The sequence below is a fragment of the Tympanuchus pallidicinctus genome, unplaced genomic scaffold, assembly GCF_026119805.1.
Source record: "Tympanuchus pallidicinctus isolate F22 unplaced genomic scaffold, pur_lepc_1.0 scaffold4, whole genome shotgun sequence".
Lineage (NCBI taxonomy): Eukaryota > Metazoa > Chordata > Aves > Galliformes > Phasianidae > Tympanuchus > Tympanuchus pallidicinctus.
Window position 1 is genome coordinate 40,293,793 of NW_026294758.1, and position 24,602 is coordinate 40,318,394.

The 24,602-nt window shown below is 42.9% G+C and overlaps 1 protein-coding gene across 1 annotated transcript in view; it reads left to right on the forward strand.

Moving 5' to 3' along the window:
* Positions 1 to 18,732: 18,732 nt before the first annotated feature.
* Positions 18,733 to 24,602, forward strand: part of MLLT3 (MLLT3 super elongation complex subunit) — a 108,666-nt gene continuing 102,796 nt past the window's right edge. Inside the window, exons 1-2 of the mRNA XM_052700500.1 lie at positions 18,733 to 18,963; positions 19,195 to 19,375. Of these exons, the coding sequence (XP_052556460.1) occupies positions 18,952 to 18,963; positions 19,195 to 19,375 (193 nt within the window). The 5' untranslated portion in view covers positions 18,733 to 18,951. The remainder of the gene's footprint in view (positions 18,964 to 19,194; positions 19,376 to 24,602) is intronic.

A 24,602-nucleotide genomic window follows, 5' to 3' on the forward strand; every position in this document is an offset into this window, starting at 1 on the left:
CCGCCAGGCCTGCTGCTCCGCCTGGGCGGCCCAGGGAGCGGAAGGGCGGGGAGTGGGAGGTTGGTTCGAGTCCGTGGTCGTGCGGGAGCAGGCGGCTGTGAGCGTGAAGTTCGTCATGGAGGGGCTTCGGGGAGAAAATTAGAAAGACCAAAGCGCAGCTAGAACTGAACTTGGCCACTAAGGTGAAAGACAACAATAAGTATTTTTATAAATACATAAACAGCAGGAGGATGGATGCAGTGGGGAACATGGTGACCAAGGATCAGGAAAAGGCTGAGGTGCTTGATGCCTTCTTTGCCTTTAATAGCAAGACTTGTTGCTTCTTGGGAAGACAGCCCCCTGCACTGGTAGGTAGGGATGGCGATCAGAATAGGTGCTGCATGATCCATGATGAGATGGTTTTGGACCAGCTCCCCAAGCTGGATGCTCACAAGTCCGTGGGGCTGGATGGATTGCTACCGAGGGTGCTGAGGGAGTTGGCAGATGTGGTTGCCAAGCCACTCTCCATCATCCTTCAACAGGCCTGGCTAACAGTTGTCCCAGTGGACTGGAGACTGGCAAATGTGACGCCCATCTTCAAAAACAGCCAGAACAATGATCCAGGAGCTACAGACCAATCAGTCTCACCTTCGTGCCCAGGAAGGTTATGGGAAAAGACAATCTCAGGAGCCATCATGGACCAATTAATGGTCAACCAGGGGATCAGGGCCAGTCAGTATATGGGTTTACTAATGATACATCCTGTTTGACAAACCTGATTCCATTCTATGACAAAGTGACACACTTAGTGGATAAAGGTAAAGCTGTCAAAGAGGTCTACCTGGACTTTAGTGAAGCCTTTGACACTCCCCCCCATAACATTCTCAGGGAGATGCTGGCTGCCTGCGGTTTGAATGGCCATATGCTCTGCTGGAGAAACAGTGGCTGAATGGCCAGGTCCAAAGATTTGTGGTCAGTAAAGTCCAGTTGGTAGCCAGTCATGAGTGATTTCCCCTCTGGGCTTGGTACTGGGGTCGCTCCTATTCAGCATTGTTATCAGTGATCTTGATGAGGAGATTGAGTGTATCCTCAGTAAGTTTGGAGGCAACACCAAGCTGGGAAGGAATGTGGAGTGTTGATCTGCTGGAGGGTAGAAAGGCACTACTGAAGGACCTGGATAGACTGGATTGATGGGCCAAGGTATGAGTTTCTATAGGGCCAAGTGTCGGGTCCTGCATTTTGGCTACAACAACCCTAGGTAATCCCACTGGCTTGGGGAGGAGTGGTTGGAAAGCTGCCTGAAGGAACGAGACCTTGGTGTACTGATGGACAGTCAACTGAATACGAGCTAGCAGTGTGCCCAGCTGGCCAAGAAGGCCAATGGCATCCTGGCTTGTATCAGAAATGGTGAACAGGACTAGGGAAGTCATCCTGCCCCTGTACTCGGCATTGCTGAGGCCTCACCTTGAGTACTGTGTTCTGTTTTGGGGCAGGTGAATGCAGGAAGGACACTGAGATGCTGGAGCAGGTCCAAAGAAGGGCAACAAAACTGGTGAAGAGCTTGGAGAATACGCCCTGTGAGGAGAGACTGAAGGAACTGGGGCCATTTAGTTAGTAGAAGAGGAGGCTGAGGGGAGACCTTATTGCTGTCTTCCAATACCTGAAAGGTGATTACAGCGTGAATGGGGTTGGTCTCTTCTCACTGGTGATGGGTGACAGGATGAGGGGAAATGGCCTCAAGTTGTGCCAGGTTTAGGTTGGATACCAGAAAAAACAACTTTACAGAAAGGGTTGTTAAGCACTGGAATAGGCTCCCCTATTCACTGGAATAGGCATCCCCACATTCGGGGGTGGTTGAGTCACCATCCTTCAATGTGTTTAAAACCTGATGTGGTACTTAGGGACATGATTTAGCAGTGGATTGTTAGGATAGTATGGTTAGGTCATGGTTGGACTTGATGATCTTGAAGGTCTTTTCCAACCTGAGCAATTCTATGATTCTGTGGAACAGGTAGTGATCCATTGGTGGGTGGCTGGACAGCTGGCTTTGAGCAGCACCTTGCCCTGGGCAAGTGTCTGACCCTGCTTGCAGCCACACAGATCCATCTTGGCTTTAAACAGTGCCATGGAAGGAAGACAGTGCCATGCCACCATAAATGTGCTGCACAGCCACAATAGTGTCATGCCACCACAACACTTTGCTGCAATGTATTTGGGTTATGGCAGCTGTGTGAGCAGAGACTGAGTGTGATGTGGCTTCCCTGACCTCCTCCACACCTCTCTGGGTCTGCTTGTGGTGTCAAGGGCTGGGGAACCTCAGTTGTCCGTTGGCCCAGGTGCTGGCTTATATGGGCATTGTTGGTCCAGGCTTTCGTATGGGTGGTGGTGGGATGAATTTGTCTTCTGGTCGATTGGGCTCTTAAATTCAGAGTTAAATGTTGGCTTACATCCAAAAACACGTATAGAAACATTACATCTTGAGTTGAAAAGGATAAGAGAATTTGTAATATATTCCAGAGATGTGATAGAAGAGAACGCTTGTTATTATGAGCTGGCTGAGGTTATCCTTTGGTTAGGAGATCTGTGCAGCACAACACGGGTCTGTTCTGAACATATAGTACAGCACAGATCTGCACCTATTGGAGTCTACTGTTGTATGAGTTACCGACTCATCTGTGTACAGTAGTGTCCTGGTCAGGATCACTGCATTCCACACCTTGATCCACATATCCATCACGTTTCCCGAAGATGTTGTAAGCTACAGCCTGTATTAGTATCATTCAGGCTTCTTCAACCTGAAGTATAAGGCTTAGAGGACATAGTCTAAGTGATGAACTCCTGTGAAGCACTGCTTTCTGCAAGGCTCCTGATTCACTTCATTGCATTTATGTGGGGGGTTGGAGATTCATGATCCTTGAGGTCCCTTCCAACCTTGGCCATTCTGTGATTCTGTGATGTCTAGCATGCTGCGGGGCCTGCATGGTGCAGTCCAGCTGCAGCAGGTAGATGGTGGACATGTGGACGCATCTGGTGTGCTCCTGTATTGTTCTGTTATCCATTTTGTTTCCTTGCCTATATAAAAACATTATTTTTCTTATTTTCATGTAAGCCTTTTGGGCACCAGCTTTTCTCTTCTGTTCTTCTTTTATTTATTTATTTTTTGAAACTGGCATCTTGCAGGGCTTGCCTAGGCAAGTAAAGGCTATCTCAGAAGTATATTAAACAAAAAAATTCTCTGGGCGTCTTTCAGCTCTGTTTCATTCCTAAGTATCCTAGTTTCAGTTTGGATGGAATTGTTTTTTTCAGAGTGTCTAGTATGATGTTATGTTTTCGTTCTGTAAGAAAAACAGTGTTGATAGCACAGCAATGTTTATAGTTTCTGCTAAGCGCTGTTACATAGAATCAAGGCCATTCTCAGCGAAGGGCCAAGAAGGTGGGAGGGAACAGAATTAGAACAGCTCAGTTAAACCATACAAAGGGGTATTCCTTATCATATGACATGAAGAGAAAGGAATTTGAAGGGGGTGGAAGTTCATCTCTTTCTTTCACTGCTTGAGGAGCTAGGTGGGCATTGGTTGGGGATTAGCGAGAAGTTGCTTGTGCATCACTTGTCATATACATTTCTCTCTCTATATATCCTTTGTAACTGCTATCCTTTTCTCTATCTTACTAAACAGTTTTATCTCAACGCATGAGTTCTAATTTTTTTTTCTTTTTTTCCCCCCCATTTCTCTTCCCCTCCCTCTGGGAAGTGGAGGAGTGAGTGAACAACTGTGTGATGCTCAGCAGTCTGCCATGTTGAACCACAGCAGCCATTTCGGCACCCAGTATGGGGCTTGGAGGAATTGTAGTGACCACAGGATTGATTGTGAGTGTCATGGCACCTGCAGGGCCTGTGAGAAGTGTTAGGGTAACTGTAGGGTCTGTCAAAAAAGTCAGAACAAACACAGGGCCTGTCACAGGAGTTGGAGCAGCCACAGTACTCTTTGTAGGGAGTGGAGCAGCCTGTATCTCTGGGCATGGACTGTATCTCTGGGCATGTTGCATCTCCCTCAGGAGGAATTTTTTTCTTTTTCTCATCGCAATATATGAAACAGACACAGGATCTGTAGCAGGAGCAATTGCAGTGCTCACCATGAAGGTTGGAGTGACACTAGGATCTGTCACAATGCTCAGAGCAACTACAGAACCGGTTGCGGGAATTGGAGTTCCTGCAGTGTCTGTCATTGGAGTTGGAGAGTCTGCTGTACTGTCATCAGATTCAGAAGTGTTCTCTACCCCTTGAAGATGCTGAATAGTGTTGAACAGAGGTTGGTAGGCATGGGTCAGGCCCCAGCATGCTGCAGAGATTTGTATCTCTTAAGGATTACCAAGGTAACAGCAGACTTTTTCCAACTATTCCACTTGTTTTTCATGAGTCTGCAGTTGTTCAGAGGTGAAGGTATAAACTGCGGTAGGGTGCCTACTGCTCTAGACGCCTGCTCATACCATCCTACACTCCCTGCCTCTCAGAACTATATTTCCTTGGGGCAGATTTCTGGATGATATTCTTAAATAATTGTTTAATCTTAAACATAACCTGAAACACATTCACAACACATAGCAGCAGGATCACCCTGGTTTGAACATCCCACAAATATTTAACACACTAAGAGCTATTGTAATCAGCGCTTGAGCTCTATAGGAAGAAGGACAAGAAATAGGGAGGCTGATGGACTGCTGGCAATTGGTGGTCATTTCTGGCTTGACAAGAAAGGGATCCATCTAAACCATATGGAGCCCTTTACTATCCTATGGTCTTTATCTGTTTTAATACCATTTTCTTCTGTGTTCAGATTTCAGAAGCAGAAAAAAAAAAAAAAAAAAAAAAAAAAAAAAAAAGCAGAAAATCTTTATGCACATGCTTTAATTCATGAATATGTTTTTGTTTGTCTCCCAGCTTGCAGATCTCCTGGAGTCTGGATTTTTTTTTTTTTTTAATATATATATTTAGAATAGTTCCATTGAGCAGTATCCTCAGCTTCCAAAGTCTTCCTACCAAAGAAATACTTGGGAGTCATTAAGGCAGCATCAGTGCCAGAGTTATAATTGGGTTTAATTCAAAGCCACTCATACTAGCTGCAGATTATGCTGTCAAATCTGTTTTCACTAGTCAAACTTGAAAGAAATGTGATGCCTCTGGGAGGTGTTTCCAATGTTATTTCCTGCTAGTCTTAATGTGGCCTACCTATTATACAAAACAGCATAAAAGTAGATCTCAGGTTGGATTTTGCTGCCAGACAGGACTACCACCCTCCAGTTCCTGAAATGAAGGATGAAACAGTGAATGTGAGCACTGTGAGGAAGTGAGTGATGTGTTTCAGCAGTGGCGACCGCAACTGTGGGTCACTTCTGTTGGTATTGGTTTTTATAAGTGCAGCTTGCAGGCTCTTGTTGGTCACTGGTGAAAATGCAGAGCTAAAGTGGTGACTATGATGAAAAACAGAGTTTTGTAGCTGAGAATTTGCTGTATTAAATAGCACTATTGTGCTCCTTTTATCTGTCGTAGTTTTCATGGAAATATATGCCTCACATCGGAGGCATTACCTCCAGAGTGACCTATGTACATCCAGCCCAAGACAATTCTTCGTGATTCAGTGCAGCCCAGGCAAGCCAAAAAGTTAGACACCCATGAGCTAGTCACCCACCCTGTCCTGCTACTGGGCTCAGTCTCTACTTGCTAGGCACTGAGAGGTCCTGAACAGCAGAGTTCTACATTGCTCACTATATGCAGACCCTCAGCTTTCTTGTTATGGTCAGGACCTTTCACACCTGCAGCTTTTTTTATCTGACAGCAGAAAGACGTTTAGGTTTTGCATAGGCTGACTTAAATGTGAAAGAGACAGATAAAGCCCTTTTTAGTCCTAGCCCTTTTGGAAGATAATATGTACATATTCAAAAGAACGTTCAGATGTATAGTGTAACATATTTTCTGTTTGCTGTACATCCAGCAGCGTAGCTATGACCAGGTGTGCTGTAATTCAAACACCAATAGACCTCGCATCCTTGAGATCCTGAGTACTTGAGATCACCATTCCCTGGATGGAGCTGAGGGTACATAGTTGCTCAGTAATCAGAAGTTTCTTTGGTAGAAAGAAGGCTCCACATGCAGCCAAGGAGCAGATACAGCAGAAATGCCACAGTGTCTGGGCAGGAAGGCTGATGAGGGTGGTCAGTGTCAGACACATCTATCCCCAGTGATGTGGTGAATCTGGATGCAGGCAGAAGTCAAGCCTGCACGTCATAAGGTCTAGTCAGGAAATGGGGAGGCTGCATGGTAAACTCAGTGAGGCTCAGCATCTGGGTTATGCTGGCATGCAGCTCTGAATCTCTGCCGTGGAGCTAGGGGACATGTTCAGACCTTCAGGGAGGGGGAAGGCCCTGATGCCTGCTGCATGTTGCATGAGAAAATTTTCTTTCTACTCCTTTGGTATTTCTGTCATTTGCTTTTACTTTTGAGTGACACTACTAAGTCATTTATCTGTCTGAGCAATCTCCTATTACTTATACATTTACTGGTTTATTAATCTGACTTTGGATTTGAGCACTTAAGAATGAAAACTGGAAGAAGATTTTGATTGGTTAGACATGATTGGCTAAGATAAAAGGAATCTGAAGAAGCTTTTAATATTGTGCAAGTTCGTTTTAAATATTTCCTTTCTGTATTTTGTGGTCTGTTATTTTTGAAAAGCTCTCATTTGGTTTCCTTGCTCCTGTCTGTGAAGCTGCTGTTGGCTTTGGGAATAATGTGGAATTTCTGAAAAGAGTGGCCACAAGGAAATGTGCTTGTTATCTTGTTCGCAACATTTAAAATATCCTAATACTGAATTGATTTTTGAACAAAACTTGCACAGTCTATCCCAATATTAACTTAGATAAATATTTTTCAATACTTTATAAAAACTGCTGATTAATGATTATATGAAGCTTTTAGAAGGATCTTCAGCTGCTGTAAATAAATGTAGTTCTGCTGAAGTATGTTTAACATCTGTATCTTTTTCTGTAATCTTAGAAATGCATTTGCATATTGTCAGAGATCTTGGGGCTTGAAGTGCATAATAACACAGGTGCACATGGAAATTGCCATATTAGGTATTCCTGTTCTATGGCCAAAAGCTTGAACAAAGTAATGGACAGGATCTAATTTTACTCATAGCACCACTTTGTGACATCCTGAATATGGGATCAAATGCACAATTATGGTTCAAAACTAGTATGGGGAAGTAAATAATGTCTAATGTTATGTTTTGAGCCACTGTTCAGATGCTAATTGCAATATTTTTATCCCATTTCAGAGGTGGGAAGCTCAAGGAAAGAAGAGAAAAAAAATTCATGTACATTTTATACATTTTAAATTTTCATATTTCATTTTAAAACAAAATTACAGTAACATAAAGTGGAGGTAAGATATTCTGTCTAGTTCTAGCAGCATTTTCCTTTTGAGTTATTTGGGTGTGGAGAGATTGCAGAGATGTGTATATTTTTCACAGGCATATAATATTTACACTCAATTTTCTCTGAAAAAAACAAAAAATTACTCCAATGAGCAGTTTTGTACTTATTCTTTGAGTATGATGGAGTAGTTATGCTTCCAGCTATATTGAGTTCTTAGTATGTTTCAGAAAATGAGAGAAATTCCTTATTCAAGGTAAAACTTTGCCAGCTACAGCAAGCTATGGTACAAGACTGGGGTACAAATGATGTCAAAATAACAAACTGCATTCTTTCAGTGCATGAGAGCAAGATCTGGGCAGAATTCAAGCAGTGCATTTAAGAATGTGTTTTATATTGTTTTATGCTTCAACTGCACTTTTTATGTTTTGAAACATAAAGGTATCCACTTGCAAAAAATATATTTTTTTCTTTTTTGATTTTATTTCATTTTGGGCTACAAGAGATTAATCTTACAGGCGTCACTATCAACTTGCCTAATGTCCTAGTAGTCATCTCGTAACATTAATTTCTTGGATAGCTCAACTCAGAGTAATATGCCTACACAATTTTGCCAATTGCAGATGTACAGATATGTCAGAATTATAGGAATAATGCTCTATGATTCTCTTTCAAGAATATTGTAGGCTAGTCAGCTCTGCAACCAAAGGTGAAAGTGAAGCAGCACTTGAATATCATGAATAAAAGGCTTAATTTACAAAATATGCCAATAATGGTTTTTGTTGCCGTGTGTTCAGAAAGCTCTGAAATTGGATTTGTTTTATGGGTAGCTTCCAATTTGAAGTGAAGGTCAATACTGAGAATTCCTATGCTTAGTACAAACCTCAGGGCCAAATTTTGTATGGACAGAACTGTGACACAGATCTAAAGATGTAGTCTTGGGTGCTGCACAGAGTCACCACTCTTCCTTGCTTCCCTTCAGCCAGAGTCAGGATGCATAGAATAAACAACAGTGGCAGATGATGCTTCTGTTGTGAAGGGAAGTGTGGTTTAATATCAGTCTCCTTGGTCCTCCCAATACATTCATTCCTGCTGACAGACCAAATTTTTATTTTAGCACTCTTTTTTTTCATAAACATAAAATAATTAGGCTCTTTATTTAAATGACATTAGTTACGGCTAGAATCCTGCGAGAAGAGTAATTTGAAGTAGTATTCCATTAATGGACACTGAGGTTAATATGACTACTCATCTAAAGTTACCCAGTGTTTACAAGACAAATGTTTAGTTTTGATGTTCTCATTGAAATCCACTGGATTTCACCTGAACTATCAATGCAAAGATGAAAACTAAGACCTGGTGTGAGCCTTTCTCTGCAAGTTCTCTGAATATTCACACTTCTTTTCATATGCTCAATTGTAATTGAGTATATAATAGTCTTCTCAATAAGAGAAGACTATGACATGAATAAATTCACATGTTTAGTGAAGCATGCCTTCTTACTTCCTGAGGTGCTATTGTGTTTATATCTTTTTCTTGGTTATAAATTTTTTTTTTTTGCTATCTTTCCATCTCATTATTTTTATATCCTTCAAGGACCTTTTAGGACCTTTTAGAACAATATTTCTGATGGCTTTTTTTTTTTTTTTTCTGAGCTCCCTTGTGTTAACAGTTCCTCTGGCTGCATTTGAAAACAGCAGTCTGGAACCTTCATTCATTCTTTATACTGTCACTTGTACTGAAATGTGCTGGTATCTATTATAGCAGTTTGAACACTGCTTGAACCCAAACTTTCTTGGCACTATAGAGTGTCTGTGAAACTTACTCCAATTCAAGAGAGGCCTTTGGAACAAGCAAATTCTGGAATTTTTCCCTTCTTCCTGACTCTGAAAGCAGATTATTTGTGACCCAATTACACCCCCAAAAGACTTGTGTGCCTCCTGGCATCTATTTTAATAGGTAGTGGTGCCACGTTTTACCCTCAAATAGTTCTAGTCAGAGGACAATGCAAAAAACGAGCAATGATCAGTGATACACTGAAAAAATTGTTCTCACTTAATACTTGTATGAAGAGAGTATATATGTATCACACATGTATTTGTATATGTTTGCAGCTTGAAGAAGATGAAAATAACTGCTGTGATCAGTTTAGAATATGCAATATGGAATATGCAGTAGATGAGGACACTGTGTTTTTTCATTTGTATCTTCTGGAGAGCTAGAGAATTGTGTCTGAAATGGTAAGTATATGGAAAAGTATCTGGAGTTAAAGTCATTTGGTGATGGAAACTCTTCTGATAGGAAGTTCATTGTGCACTGAGCAGTGCCTACAATTAGGAGGAGTGTAAACAGAGTGCAGCTGCTCTGCTGCTAAGATCTGCTGGATTCAGTGGACCACACAGAGCTTGTATGGAAGGACTTCTGAAATCTCCATGGCAAGTAAGAATGTAGAGGCTGAAACTCTACATTCCAATGGCAAAGCATTTCCACCCCATTTTAATTCTGCCTTGCTTCCCACAGTGCCTTCATAAACATTAGATCCAGCTTTCTTGTAATGCTGTGATTACTGTCTGGCTCCCAAACATCCACATGCTGAGCACTCTTGCTTTACAACTTTATCATGTGTAGAAACATCTATCTTCTACTCACATTAACTCTGTTTAGATTTCTGATATATGACTACATAGCTGCTAAGATCTTCTGCAAATACATACATAATATATTTCATGTACGTTGCAATATTCTTTGAAATTCCATATTTCACAGGCATTTCTAATTGTTGAGTTGGCTCTAAATTTCAATCTCTCTGTTCTTCTGTGCTACTTCTGAGTACAGATTTTTCCCATTTCTTCAATTTTTCCTTTTTTTTTTTTTTTTTTCCCCTTAGGGCCTAACTTTTTTCCCTAAACATTTGGATTTATTTGGGTTTAATTACTTGCTCTACTGCAAAACTTTTATAACTTTGTTAGTTTTATTTCTTTATGCAACGTGTTTAATTTCTTTTTGTTTCAATTCCCCATCTATTAAGTGGGGCTGTAATTACATTAGTAGTGATAATGATGATGCATTCATTAGAGATGAGGACAGCTAAGACCCTATGTGTATGTCAGTACCAGTCACTGATAAATAAATCTGCTTATCATCATAAATTTCTCCCTAAGGTAATGTTAAGCCATTCTAGCATCTCAATCACTTTCTAATGATATGCAGAATCAGGACAGTTTTGTTGTTCTCTAGTTCTGGGCCCAAAAACTGTGAATAAAGTATCCTCAGCCTCTCTAATACTCCTGTAACTATTCTCTACCATAGAATAAGTAGTTAATGACTGAGACACAATGATTATCATATGCATACATTCCTACCATGGACAATGATCTGCTTAAATATATGATATAACGGCCATGAAAAGAACCTGTTGCAGAGTGAGGGCAGTCCCATAAATCCTTTAAGTCTTTGCTTTATTTCCAGCAAGGAGATCTGACAGGCAAAGAATTGAGCACACCAGTTTAGATAAAGTTACTCCTTAGTGATGTCTTTGCATGTGTGATCAGATTCTGACCTTGCTACCCCTTTGGAAATCCAGAACTGGTTCTCTGAACTCAGGCATTCTCCAGAATTTGACTGTTTCTTTGTATAAGACGAATATTTCCTCTAGAGGCTACATTGTTTTGGGGAAATAAAAAACTAAATACTTCCTTGTAGGTCTCTCAACAAGATTTTCCACTCCAAAGAGATTTCCTTATGAGTCCCTAGAGGCCTTTATTTTTTATATATTTATTTATTTTTACATTATATACTACAATAATGTGCACAGCCAAAACTTCCTTTTTACATTTATCCTTTGTCATTACCACCTCCCTCTGAGGTAGCTGGTGGTAAGTTATAAACCATTTTATATTGTTTTCTAAAACATGAAGACATTGCTCTTAAAGATCTTTCCCATTGAGTAGTGGGTTAATATGTTACCAGCTGAACTGCTTATTTTCACTTTGATTTGTGAATAGAAAAGTACAAGCCAATAAAACCTCAAAACAAGCATGCTCTTGGACTGGGCTGCTTGGCGCTTGTCCAGCCTATGTAGCTAAATCAGAGAAGAGCCAACCCAGTGAGAGTATTTTGCCATTAGTTCCTGGCACTACAAAGCAGCTTATACATATTCTTTGTCGTATGTGTAAGATCAGCTGTAGGTTCGTTTTAAGTTTTGGTTTCAGTTCAGACGAGCATCTTAAGATTGCAATCAGAGTATCTGGCTTCGAACGGAACTGTGTTATTTTCCAGCACAATTCTAGCCCAGAATTTTTTATTTATTTTGAAGAACTGCTTGCATTAAAAGCTCAGTTTTACTGCATTTAAAAAATACAGACTATTGGGCACCTTGTTTACTTAATAACCCCTGTACAAGAATCTATGATTTTGTCTGGGTAGCTTGGATATCTGTTCCAAGAAGCAAATGTACTGCTTTTGTTTTTAATTCACATGCTGGATTAGAGCACAGTTCAGTGTAAAGAAGTACCCCAGTGCTCAGATTATGCTTGCAGTGTCCTCTTGGTTAGGAGCTAGCACGCTGTGTTTGCTGTTATGTGATTTTGTCAAAAATGTTGATTCAGGGAAATTCAGATGCTATGAGAGAGTGAGAGCATCAGGAAAGTTCTCTCCCCCTTAATGGAAACATGGCATTCGATGAATAGTGCGTCTAAAAGCAGCAGATTGTGTGAATGTGTCACTGATGGAGTCCAAAGTGAACACAGTGATGATGTTAAATTCCTAGGGCACTGGGTCCTGCTGCTTGCAGGAAGATGGATATGGCTTCCACAGTGACAGGCTTGTATGGCATACCTGTGGCTGCTACTAGAAGGAATCCACATCTGGAAGGTGCTTTATTTTGAGCAGACTTTAAGAAGACTGCTTCTGAGAAGCTGGCCAGACAGATAAATGCCCCTAGCAGGAGAGATATCCTCTTGTCCAATTGGATACAGCTGCTCCACTGGGCTCTGTGGTTCATCCATCCTGCTGACTGATCTCCCAAAGCCTAACTATGGAGAAAAGGGATGGTAGAGCAATGGACAGTGGGAAAGAAATCCTTTTTGTCTTGTGGCATTATGGAAGTAGCCTTCTTTCCTGGAGAATTCTCATCTAATTCTTCTACCTTTGCCATTTTAAGCTGTAGTAGCCCCTCCACTTGTTTATCCTGGAGTGCGTGAGCCATGGCGTTGCTAGCAGGTCAAGGGAAGTGACTGTCCCACTCTACGCTACAGTGATGTGACCTGAGCTTGTGTAGTTTACAAAAAGGACATAAAACTATTAGAAAGTGTCCAGAGTAGTGCTGTGAAGATGGTGAAGAATCTAGAAAAGAAGACACATGAGGAGCATCTGAGATCCCTATGTGTGTTCAGTCTGGGGCAGAGGAGACTGAGGTGAGGCCTCACAGTGGTCTGCAGCTCCTCACAGAGAGCAGAGGGACAGTGCAGTTCTGCTTTCTGGTGATGTGATATGATAGGAGGGAACAGCATGAAGCTGCTTTAGGGAAGGATCAGGTTGGGTGTTATGGAAAGGTTCTTCACCAGAGGCTGGTGGGCACAGAACAGGGCAGCGGTCACAGCACCGAGCTTGATGGAGTTCAAGAAGCATCTGGATAAAGCTCTGAGACATATGGTCTGATTTTTTGGGTGGTCCTATGTGGAGTCAAGAGTTGGACTCAATGATCCTTATGAGTCCCTTCCAACCTGAGGTATTCTATGGCTTTATGATTCTGTGATCTCAAATAAAGAGAAATTCTGAGTGATGATGTATTTAAAAGGCATTGTGGTTTCCTTTATCGTTGGTGATATTAGGTGTTTCAGCTAGTTGCTTTCTTTAAACTTTTAAAACCAAGGCCCACGTAAAAGTCGGCCCATATATTTGTGTCATAGAATGTGAATTTGGAAAAGTTAATTTTAAACATCTGTATTTGAAATACTGAATGCAATTTAATGTGTCCAAGTAACTTGGGAAATATTCTCATTTTTAATGGCATAAAACATTTCTATCTCCTTTAAGAAATAATAGAGAAAGGCAGTATTCTTTTCAGCTTTGTGTGAAATCAACAAGAGTTTGGCTGTGAAATGTGTCCCTTGTTGGGTCAGATACAGTGCTGCACTAGCACAGCTACATGGCATCCAAAGTCAGCTGTGCACCGGACCAAAATGTTTTCTCATCTTCCTTCTAAGACAGCAACCTGGGATCTGTGCATCACAGCATGCATCATACAGTATGTGTGAAGATGTCTGAATATGGGTCTGGTGCCTGTACTGGGAAGCCTGTAGCCACAGAAGGTATCTCAGCAGACATAAAATGTGTAAGGATTTCTAGCATTGCAGTGGCTGCTTGCGTAAACCCTTAGTAGTTACATTCTGTTAAGAATATGTCACAAGTGTCTCCTGTTTTCAAAAGAGAAACTGCAGCTGTATAATTATTCCATGGTAAGCTCTGGTTTAACAATGCTACACAGAACTACTAGAAAATTGCTGTCACCTTTGTAATTCTGTATGTCTTTGACCCAGAGTCTCTGCACTTTTATATGCGCATAATTGCATCCATCTGCTGTGATGAGATCAAAGAATGGTTGTTTTAACTTTTGATCCAAAATGAAGAAAGTGGTTGCACCAATTTGTCAGTTCAATGGCTCAGGATCATTCTTTGATTCTGCCTCTGATAACTGGGGGTTATATTGAAGTTTGTAAAATTAATACATTTTAAAAATTACTATAATTGCATCGCAACCTATTTCAGCTTAAAAACAATTGCTGTTTTTTGAAACATTTTTTCTTTTTGTCTGAAATGCAACACCGCTTCACAGCTGACACATTAAGTAACTCTCTCTTCCAAATTTGAACCTAAATCTTCAGGAGTTTGTAATCATTAATCAATTAACTGGTCTCAGATAAAGATGACAGAAGCAAATAAAGTCAAGTGCTAGAAGCGTTTCCGTTATTACGCTTATGTGCAATACACCAAGTCAGTATGTATTCTTTTGGTACTAGTTTTATTCCTTTACTCCTATTCTAAGTCAAGAGGAAGACACTTTTGTCTATCCAAACAAATAAGAAATAAACATCAGCATGAAGGACACCAGAGGACACATTCCTTCCTGTAGAATCCTGAGTTATAGAGAGGCCTATGGTATGTGAGTCTGTGTACCAACTTAAAGTCCAGAAAAGGGAATTTTCTCTCATATATGTCAGATATTAGTATCTGAATTTTCCAGTTATTGCCTGACAACCTTTTTTCATTTTGTTTTCAACTGAAACACAAACTAGAACCATCCAAGAAAAAACATCTTGCTTCAGGAGTAGACTTTTTTTTCTTCTTTGTTTCTTCCATGGGTGAAAATTAAAAATGCCACAACCCTGTTCGTATAGTGTAGTGGATACTATTTACTACTTGGACATCTTCTCTCTCATCAAGCAGCTTCTGATGTAGCTATGTTGGAGCTACCAGTAAAAATCCCTATGCTCTAATTCTGGTGAAACAAAAATACCAAAGATATATAGTAACAAGACAAGACTGCCGTTGAAGTGGTTATAGTTTTATGCCTTCCAGGAAAAATCTGCAGAGATTCAGAAGGGACTTTTCTTCAACATAAACATTAGCAGGAGCACAGAAACCTAGACGTTATGGAAATTACAGTTCTTCCACACGCCTGACATATTCTCTTTTGCAGTATGTAGATTTGATACTGCTAGACAATTGTTCGTTTATCAGAAATTATTAAATCAGGAGGAAAGAAAACAAATCCTGTCTTTACAGCCTTCTGAGAAAAACATAGCAAATAAATGTGTATGTGCAAGCATATATTTTCTAAAACTGTGTTGTCATGGATTTAGCTTGTAAGATAATAACCATCTTGGAATAAAATCATTTCTGAAGTCCTTTATGATGGAAAGTGGTTCTTCCTTTCCTACTGTGAATGGATCCTGACAAGTGAATGTACATTTAGGATCAGACCCACTGTGACATTTCTTCAAAGCTACTGTTGTGTCATTTGTGTAATTATGAAAAGGAAGTAATCAATCTGAATAGGCACAAAGCTTATATTAAGTAATAAGGATTTCCAGAAGAAGCTTGGAAAGGATAATTCAAGTCTTTCCAAAAGAAAAAAGGCAAGAAGGAGGTGGAATGAAATTAGAAATATTCTAACTGAAATGGTGAGTTTCTTTTTGTGTTTAACTGTGTTGATTGCCTGCCTTGGTCCTACTGTGCCATACAAAACTCTGATGACTCATACACAGAATTCTTCTGTTTTATTTTTTTCCATGTAAAATGAGTTAGGGGAAAAAAAAAAAAAAAAAAAAAAAAAAAAGGTGTTTTATCTTTAGGTGGTACCCCCATAAAAGAACATAATTTGTTACACAAAAAGATGGTGGCCCCAATTTCTCCCAGAGAATAGGAAATATATTCTTCATGATGTCAAACCATTATGTAAATAGGGAAAGAAAAACAGGCAGTTGAAGTCTTTGAAGAGTTGCCCAGGAATGTAGAGAAGGAATGCAAAAGGATTTTCTTTCTAGCCAGCAAGAAGTATTGAAGACAGGATTTGATATGTATTGGGATTTTGAACAGCAGTGTCTCCAACATAATTTCCTTAATGAAACAATATTTGTACCTGAATATTTTAGGGCAGAATTCTGTAGTCCTGAAGGATAAAGTTGTGGATACACAGACAAAAAACAAGGCTGTTAGGGCTGGTACTACAATCACTGAGTGTGGAAATAATTGTGTTGAACAAGAGCATGATTGTGTTCAACATATTCAGTGGCTTTAAATTAAAATGTTAGATATTATTAGGTTAGATATTAGGAAGAAATTCTTCACCTTGAGAACATTGAGGTGTTGGCACAGGAGCTCTGGATGCCTCTTCCCTGGAGGTTTTCAAGGCCAGTTGGTGGGTGGCAGCTCTGCCCATGATAGGGGTCTGGAATTGGGTGACTGTTAAAGTTCTTCCAACCCAAGTCATTCTGTGGCAATTCTATGATGAACCTTTACAACGTATTGTAAGGTGCCTGCTGTGGAACAGGGATTGGACTCCGTGATCTCCTGAGGTCCCTTCCAACCCCTGCAATTCTGTGATTCTGTGCAGTACCTATGGAAATGAAACTACAAACATATGGGCTCATTGAGATATATTGTTTTAGGTGCCTACCTTTAAGAACTGTATAACTTTCCTGATTATTACTAATTCAAGTACCTTTGTGTAAGTTTTTAAAGACAGATATAAGCAGAAATATGCATTGTGATTATTATAAAACACAGTGTATTTGCCACATTGATGAAGGAGCAATTAGCACTGCTTTGACAGCAGATCACTGCATACACCAAGTGTATTCATTGTTGCCATTTACTAGGAATGCTATACCCTCAGCTCCACACTACTGTGGAAGAGTATACTATGGTTTAACACCAAAAAATGAGCGTCTTCTGAATTGCAAAACCCCTCATTTAGTGAGAAATGCTTGGGAGTCTGATTTCTGTGGGAACCAATGGAATCTAACATCTAAATGATGATCTACTGCCAGTCCCTGCACGTTTCTACAGTGACTGGACACCTGAGTAGCTCAGCCATGGGAAAAATGGAACCTATCTAGGGGAGGTGCCTGGAGTTTCAGGCTGCAGATTGCTCTGTGCATTATGGGCCCTGGCACCTGGAGGCACACTGTGTTCCATGCCACACTGGATGTAAAGCATAGAGCACAGCTCTTCTGGAAAGGACTTGTGGGTGTTGGCACAAGGCAAGCTGTGTATGAGCCAACATTGTGACCTTGCAGCCCAGAAAGCCAACTATATCCTGGGTTGCATCGGAAGTGTGGCCAGGAGGTTGAGGAAGGTGATCCTGCCCCTCTGCTCTGTCCTGGTAAGACCACATCTGGAGTGCTGAGTCTCAGTACAGGAGAGACATAGACCTGCGTTCAGAGGAGGGCCACAAAAATGTGATCCAAGGAATGGAACACCTCCCCTATGAGCACAGGCTGAGAGAGCCAGGGCTGTTCAGGCTGGAGAAAGCTTCGGGGAGACCTGAGAGGGGTCTTTCGGTATCTGAAGGAGGGCTCTAGGACTCTTTAAGAGGGTCTGTTGTGATAGGACAAGAGGAAATGGTTTCAAACTAAAGGAGAGGAGATTTAGTTTGAATCCAATAAGTTTTTTACAGTGCAGGTGGTGAGGCACTGACACGGGTTGCTCAGAGATGCAGTGGAAGCCCCATCCCTGAAGACATTGAAGGCCACACTGGATGGGGCCCTGAGCACCCTTGACAGCTGTAGGAGTCCCTGTTCATTGCAGGGCAGTTGGACTAGATGGCCTCTAAGGGTCTCTTCCAACTCTAACTATTCTAAGATTTTTTAATTATTATGGCATGTGTGAAGTCTTCAAATTATCAGTCAGCTCTGACAGGTTTGTGGACACAGTGTGAGCTGCTGACTTGCTAGCTAGCCCGACAAAAGATGAACAGAAAATACATGAGCCTCAACATTTGTACACTGTAGGCATACGGCATGGATGTTCATACAACAGCAAAGTGAACGGTTAGTTACTGTGTGACCGGTGGCATTTTCACAAATCGCATCCAGCCCTCTGGGAGTGGGCATCGAGTCAACTACGTGTACGATACGGCACTGGCTCGGTGGAATCGGGAGATGGTCGCGCTCGCATTTCAGTAACTCGACGGAGGATGTGTGGATCCGCGGGGTGAGAGCCGCCACCGGGAGGCGCTTCCAGGAGCACGGCAACGTCGCCGGGCAGGGCTTCTCTTCGGCGCGACGCGCGGCGGCCGCCCCGCTGCCCACAGCGCGATCCGGGGCGCCGCTCCGCGCTGAGCCGCGTCTGGCACTGGCTTGGTCCCGGCCGCCGTTGAGTTTTGAAAACGCAGCGTCGTGCTGTCAGCGGCGCAGCCGGGTGAACGACCCTGAGCGCCACATCGCCGGCACCGGGCTGCCGCGCACCGCCCGCTCTTAATAGCGGTTCTTAAGAGGACGCGCGGACAGCTTCGGGAGCCGCTCTCACCGCTTGCCTGTAACGCAGGGACCCGCGCACCCCTCCCGCCCGGCGCCTCACCGGCTGCGCGGCCGCTCACACTCCTTAACCTGTTCCTTTAAGGGCCGCGGGGCGGGGTGGGGCGGGCGGCTCGCGGCCGCGCCGCCGCGTGCCATTGGCTGTCCGCACCGCACGGGTGCCCGCCCCCTCCGCGCACTGTTATGTCTGTGTCTCGGTGTCAGCCGAGCGGGGGGTGCGCATGCGCGGCGGGCGCCCATCCAGCCGGCGGGGCAGGGGCCAGCGCTGAGAGGGGGGCCGGCGCCGCCGTCGCGGCCGGCCGGGGGTCGGTGCGCTGCAAGGCGCAGAGGAGACGGAGGCAGCCGCCTCCACAGAGCAGCACCGGGCAGGCAGAGGATGCCCGCCGCACTCCCGCCGCTGCCGCCCTACGCGGCCGCCTCCGCGCCTTCATCTCCATGAATTAGCGCCGCGGGGTGGGGGCGGGGGCCGTGGTGAGCGCCCAGCGGAGCCGGCGCCCCAGGCATGGCCAGCGCGGTGAGTGCCCGGCCCGTTCCTCCTCGGTTCTGCTCTTTCTCCCCCGTTCCGGGCTCCCGGCTGCTGCTCGCGGCGCGCGGCATCTCCGGGCGCGGGGAGCAGGACTGTACCGCGACCGCGAAGCGGCTCCCGGCGCTGCCCTGGGTGGTGCCCGCGGCGCGGGCTCGGCTCTCGGGGTGCGCGTCCTTGGCTGCCCGCCCGGAGCTGACCGCCCGCCGCCTCTCCCCGCAGTGCGCCGTTCAGGTGAAGCTGGAGCTGGGGCACCGAGCCCAGGTCAGGAAGAAACCCACTGTGGAGGGCTTCACCCACGACTGGATGGTGTTCGTCCGCGGGCCCGAGCACAGCAACATCCAGCACTTCGTGGAGAAGGTCGTCTTCCACCTGCATGAGAGCTTCCCAAGGCCCAAGAGAGGTGAGGCTGTCCTGGGGAACGGGCGGCCGCCGAGCGCAGAACAAAAGCGGCGGCGCCGCGGGCCGCTCGTCGCCCTGCGCGGACTCGAGGGATCCAGCCGCCTCCCCCGAGCCGCCGCAGCCGCCCGCGGGTCCGCGCCCCGGGCACCTGCGGCCGCGCGGGACGAGCGCCTCCGGGACCCGGCCCGCGCGTTGCTCCCGCAGGCGGGGACGCTCCGGACCCTCCTGCGCCGGGGCGGGTCGGGTTCGTGGCTGCGCCGCTCCGGCCCTTCGCCCTTCCCGCGCCGCCGGTCCGACCCCGCCGCGTCCGGCGTTGATGAGAACTTGCGGAGCGGTGAGCGTGTGCGGCGCCCGGGCCCGTGCGGGAGGTTGCGGCGGCCTTTTGTCTTCAGATCCGATCCGGTCGAGTCCTGAGCGCTGTGGCCGTTAGCGGAGGTAACGGTGTGAACAAAAGAAGGTGCTTTGTTTGTGAGAAGGTTTATGCACTCGTGTAGGCGCGATGGTTTGCAGTTGTCTTTCGTCGGATCGGTAGTCATTATTGTCACATAGAGCTGCCGCTCCGTAGAATGACATCGAAAGGAGTCTGTTCTGTCCGGAGTACCTGGGGGAAATCGGGTGTTCGGGAAGTGGAGGACGGGACGTTTCTCTGTATTGAAATGGGGAAGATTTTTGAGGCAAGGTTAAAACACATATTCTCATTTAACATTTCTCAGTTCAAACTGGGACTTTAATATTTTTTGCACCCGTTTTGTTTTTTTTTTAATTTCTCGAGGATATTTGATTCGCTTTAACCAAATGAACTGTAAGAAATGCAACACTTTGATGTTGATATTCCCTTCTAGAATATATGCTGTTGTTTCTATTTTTGTCATTGTAAAGCAGAGTACATTTTTTTTTCAGCCTATGTGAAAGCAGAAAGGTATTGTACAAATAGTTTTTAACGGCATATATGCAGTACTGCTACACGTGTGGTGAAATAAATTGCCCAGATTGCACAGTGAAGTCTTCCTTTCCTTCCTGTTTCCCGCTGTTTCTTGTGTAGAAAAGCATGGCTTTAGATTGATCTGAATAGCTTGGAAGAAAAACTGAGAATGTGTTTGAGTAGCCTGATAGGCAAACTAGCATTGTTTGTGCACAGTGGATGGGGTGGTGTGTTAGAAGCAGTGATAGAATGTAGGTTTAATACTTTGAAGTTCTGTGACTGCCTAGCTGAGGCTTATGACACTCTTGCTTTTATTACCTATTCTGTGTTTTCTTTTTTATTCTTGTCTGGCCTCAGGAGACATGACTTTGCAATCCAGGTTAGGAGTAATGTGGATCTTGGTAATAGGAATGTATTTGAGGACTTCTGCAAGTGAAAGATGGCATGGTTTGCTTCTGTGAATGCTTTGTGCCTCCAGCTGCTGAATTTAGTTATGCAGTCATTTAAGCTATTGTTTTAAAGTGTTTGGAGTTTTATTTATGTGCATCTTTTTCATGATGTGGCAACTGCTGGGAAAGATGCCAGCTTATATAGCTCGGGAGGGGACTTGTCATATTGTGATTGCACATGACTCAGATCACAGGATATGCTGTCTTTGGTGGGAGCAGTTGCAGTAAGACCATATGGTGAGCACTCTGCTTGCTCCTAGGCTTTGCTTAGCCTCCTGAAGCTGCAGCAGTGTGTGTGCTGGGGCAAGCACCAGAAATCTCAAGTTCTTGAAATCACAGTGGAAATGAGGAGTGCGGTGCTGCTGTGTTTGAGTCATCTAGTATGCTTGTGTTTAATGGGCTGGTGCTGATATGTGCCCTGTAAATGGAAATGTTCTGTGTGTTTTTTTTTTTTTTTTTTTTAACTTCCCAATACAATTAAGATTTGGTCGATAATATTCTAGGTTTTCTTGCTTTGTAAGTCAGGGCTGCTAGTTGGATTCAACCTCAGGTGGCCTTCAACACTGTAGCTGAAATGTTGCATGCTCACCAGGAGTAATGCGTTTGCTAGTAGTGCTAGTCAAGCTACTTCCTCTCCATCACTATCTTGGAAGTTGTTACACACTTTAATCCTTTTCTATAAGCTAGCCTACCAGTAGAAGATGCATGGTAAGTTCTCAAACTAATCCTGAACCATGCTCTGAATGTTGAGTGTCAGAATACTGATGAGTTGTAAAACTGAACTTCTTGGTGAGTAATCTTTGTATCTCTGGATTATTGCTGTGAATGGCCACTCTAACATGTGTGCTTGCTAGGAAAAGTTCTAATTCATTAAATCTATTTGTTAAAGCCTCGGATCAATTCAAGAATAATAAATGAATAGGCAATCATAGGTTTTATTAGCTCATAATGTGTTTCTGCTGCCAGCTCAGTTCTTATTATTGGCAGTTGTTCCAAACATGAAGGGAGGAGAGGAATTATTTTCTGAAGCAGCTTTTCAGTGCACTTGCATTGCGTGTTCGTGAGAATAGCTGTTTGAATGTCTGTTCGGCTTCAGCGTTGTTTTTGTTTCTCTCTTCTCCCTGAACCAGGATTTTGGATATACTGGAGGATGATGGTCAGTTTGCAAACAAAGCTGTGCTTGTGTGTTTGCTCTACTAGTAGCTGCTGCATGCAAGTTGGGTCCAGTATACTGAAATTGCATCATTTTTAAGGTGGGAGCACAGCTAGGAATGGCATTTGGCCTCTGGAGCACAGATAAGGCGGTGTGTGTGCAGGCAGGATAGGAAAGTGATGGTGACTGGCAGGGAACAATGTGTGTATAAACTGGAGTGACCTAGAAGGAGTTTCATTCATCTTTTGTTGTGTCTCACCTTAAAAACTTGAGCTTGGCAGTGGTTTCTTTGTTTTCGGTTGTTTGCCTTATGGTGACCAAGTGCTTCAGTTTGTCTTTGCACAAAGGAGCACATAGCCTTTCTCCTTGTTTTCCTGGTTCCCTGTGCTCTGACCCAAGGCTAAAGCATGTCTGTGGAGCAAAATGTGCCACTGGATTATAGGTAGTTTTGGTCCAGCAAGTAAGCTGTTCAGAAAAGAGAAGCTGGCGCTCTTCTGTGATAATATCTCTCATTTCCTCAGTGGCTAAGAAATTTAGAAATACTTCATTACTTTTCTTATCTGAGTGTTGGTGCTCTACAACAGCAATTTCACTTGCTATTTATCTTGCAGCATTTCTGTAAGGGAAAGCTTCTCTTTATACCCTTCAGTTTTTTTTTTTTTTTTTTTTTTTTAAGTACATGTCAAAAACTACATTAGAACTGGTATGGTCTCAGTGGTTAAGTTCCTATTAAGTAGTGATAAGTCTTGACAAACAAAATCTACCTGAAAAAGAGGTGAACTAATACTTTTGAGCTAAAACAGTGTGAAAATGCAGGTTGGGGCACTGGAAGATTGCAGCTTAGAAAGTGGAATGTGTTGCTTTTCTTTGTGGTCCTGGGAGCAGCAATTGTTACTACATCATGTCATACCACAAAACCATCTTGAGTGATGGAAGTGGAACTGCTTATTATTCTGCCACAACATTCTTTAGAAAATCTGTGTTTCTGTTATTGACTTCTTGTTGTTGTTTTTTGTTTTCTGATAGACATTTTAGTAGGAGTGTGCCTAAATAACCTAAGAACTGAAGTTAATTGTAGTTCTTCAATTTTCTTTTTTCCCTGGAGATTTTTTTTTTTCCTCCCATGTCTTATCTGAGCCTAGCCCACCACATATGATTAGATGGGAATTTCTTTTTCTGTCAGTCTTACAGGTTCACTTTTGATACAGTGCTAGGTTTGATAATGCAATGTCATGGCAGGCATTGCTGTTTTAACTTCAAGAGCGTTGTTGGCTGAGGACTAGCTTATCAGTGGATTTCAGCTGCAGCTAGAGAGAACTTCTGATGTCTAGTGGACATGTTTGTTCAACAGGAAACTCTTGAGATTTAATGTAGCTACTGCTTTAATAAGAGGCTGAAGAGCTTTAAGAGTATATTGGTGTTTTCAAGTGCAGTTTGTAATTCAGTCCAGTGTAAGTTACAAGAGCATTTCACAGTGTTCTTTCTCAAAGTGAATGAGAAGCAGCTGAATTTACTGATGCTCTCAAGTTTCATCATTACATGAGTGCCATCGCTGAGTACTGGCAGGACTGACAGTAAGATGCTACTTGTCTAGGAAAACCTTGTCCTAAGAAGTAATTTTATTTCTCTGGTGAGTCTCTAAACATGTCGATGCTTTATTTGGAAGTATACAGTGTAATAGACTTGATTCCTAGATTGAGCAGTATACAGATGTTTTCTAAGTAAACAGATCTGGTGATCCATTTTCTTCTTTAGAACCACATATATTTTATCAGAAGTGATGTGCTGTGTGGGGTGGCTTGCATTGAGTTTAGTTCAACTGAAGTTTAAATGGAAGACCGAAGTGTGATGGTCTGTCCTTACAGACAGGAATCAGTGACTGTGCAGTCTGTAGTACATCAGTGTAACTGTACATGTGAGTAACAAGACCTGCAGTATTTCAAGCATCACTAAGTTAAGCTTTTTAACTGTAATTTGCACACTTTTTATTTGTGGTTGAATCAAGTGTTCTGTAGCTTTTATTTTCACTTTTCTGGATAGAATGTCAAGTTTGTGCTAGATTTTTTTTTAATTATTCCTATAAAGCATGTCTTTGCAGGGGTGCTGACCTGTATCTGTTCTGATTGTTTTCATAATCCATAAGAAATGCGCCTAGGTTACTAATGAAGGCCTATGGAATTTGTCTTGTGTCAATTTTAAATAACATTTCATGGCTAATACAGTGTTTTTAGTTTAGTAAGTTGTGGCTAGGTCTCTTCTAAAGATAGAATGTTGATACTCTGTAACTAAGACTCAAAGGTGTTAAAAGGAATGAAATGAATTGTAGTTTCAGGACAATTGTGAATCACAGCAAAGAATCCTAAGGATGTTCTGTGTAAGGTGAGATCTGCTGCATCTTCATAAGAGAAATGGGAAGATCTCAACGTTGTTAAATCAGTAGACAGTTAAAGTTATTAGCTTTTACTCCAGAAAATGAAAACAACTGGATTTGCTATTTGTTGTTGTTGGTCTGTCTACTGCTGTGCAGTTTATATCCTTGGGAAAGTTAAAGTGGAGCAAGATTTTGTTTGTTTATTTTTAATATCCATCTATTTATTATTACAGGATAGATAAAATGAGCTTCAGATTACAGTTGAGATTTTTTCCACCTAGTGCTTTGTAAGATGTTTAATTTGGTCAGTTACTCTTCATGGTACTGTTAAGA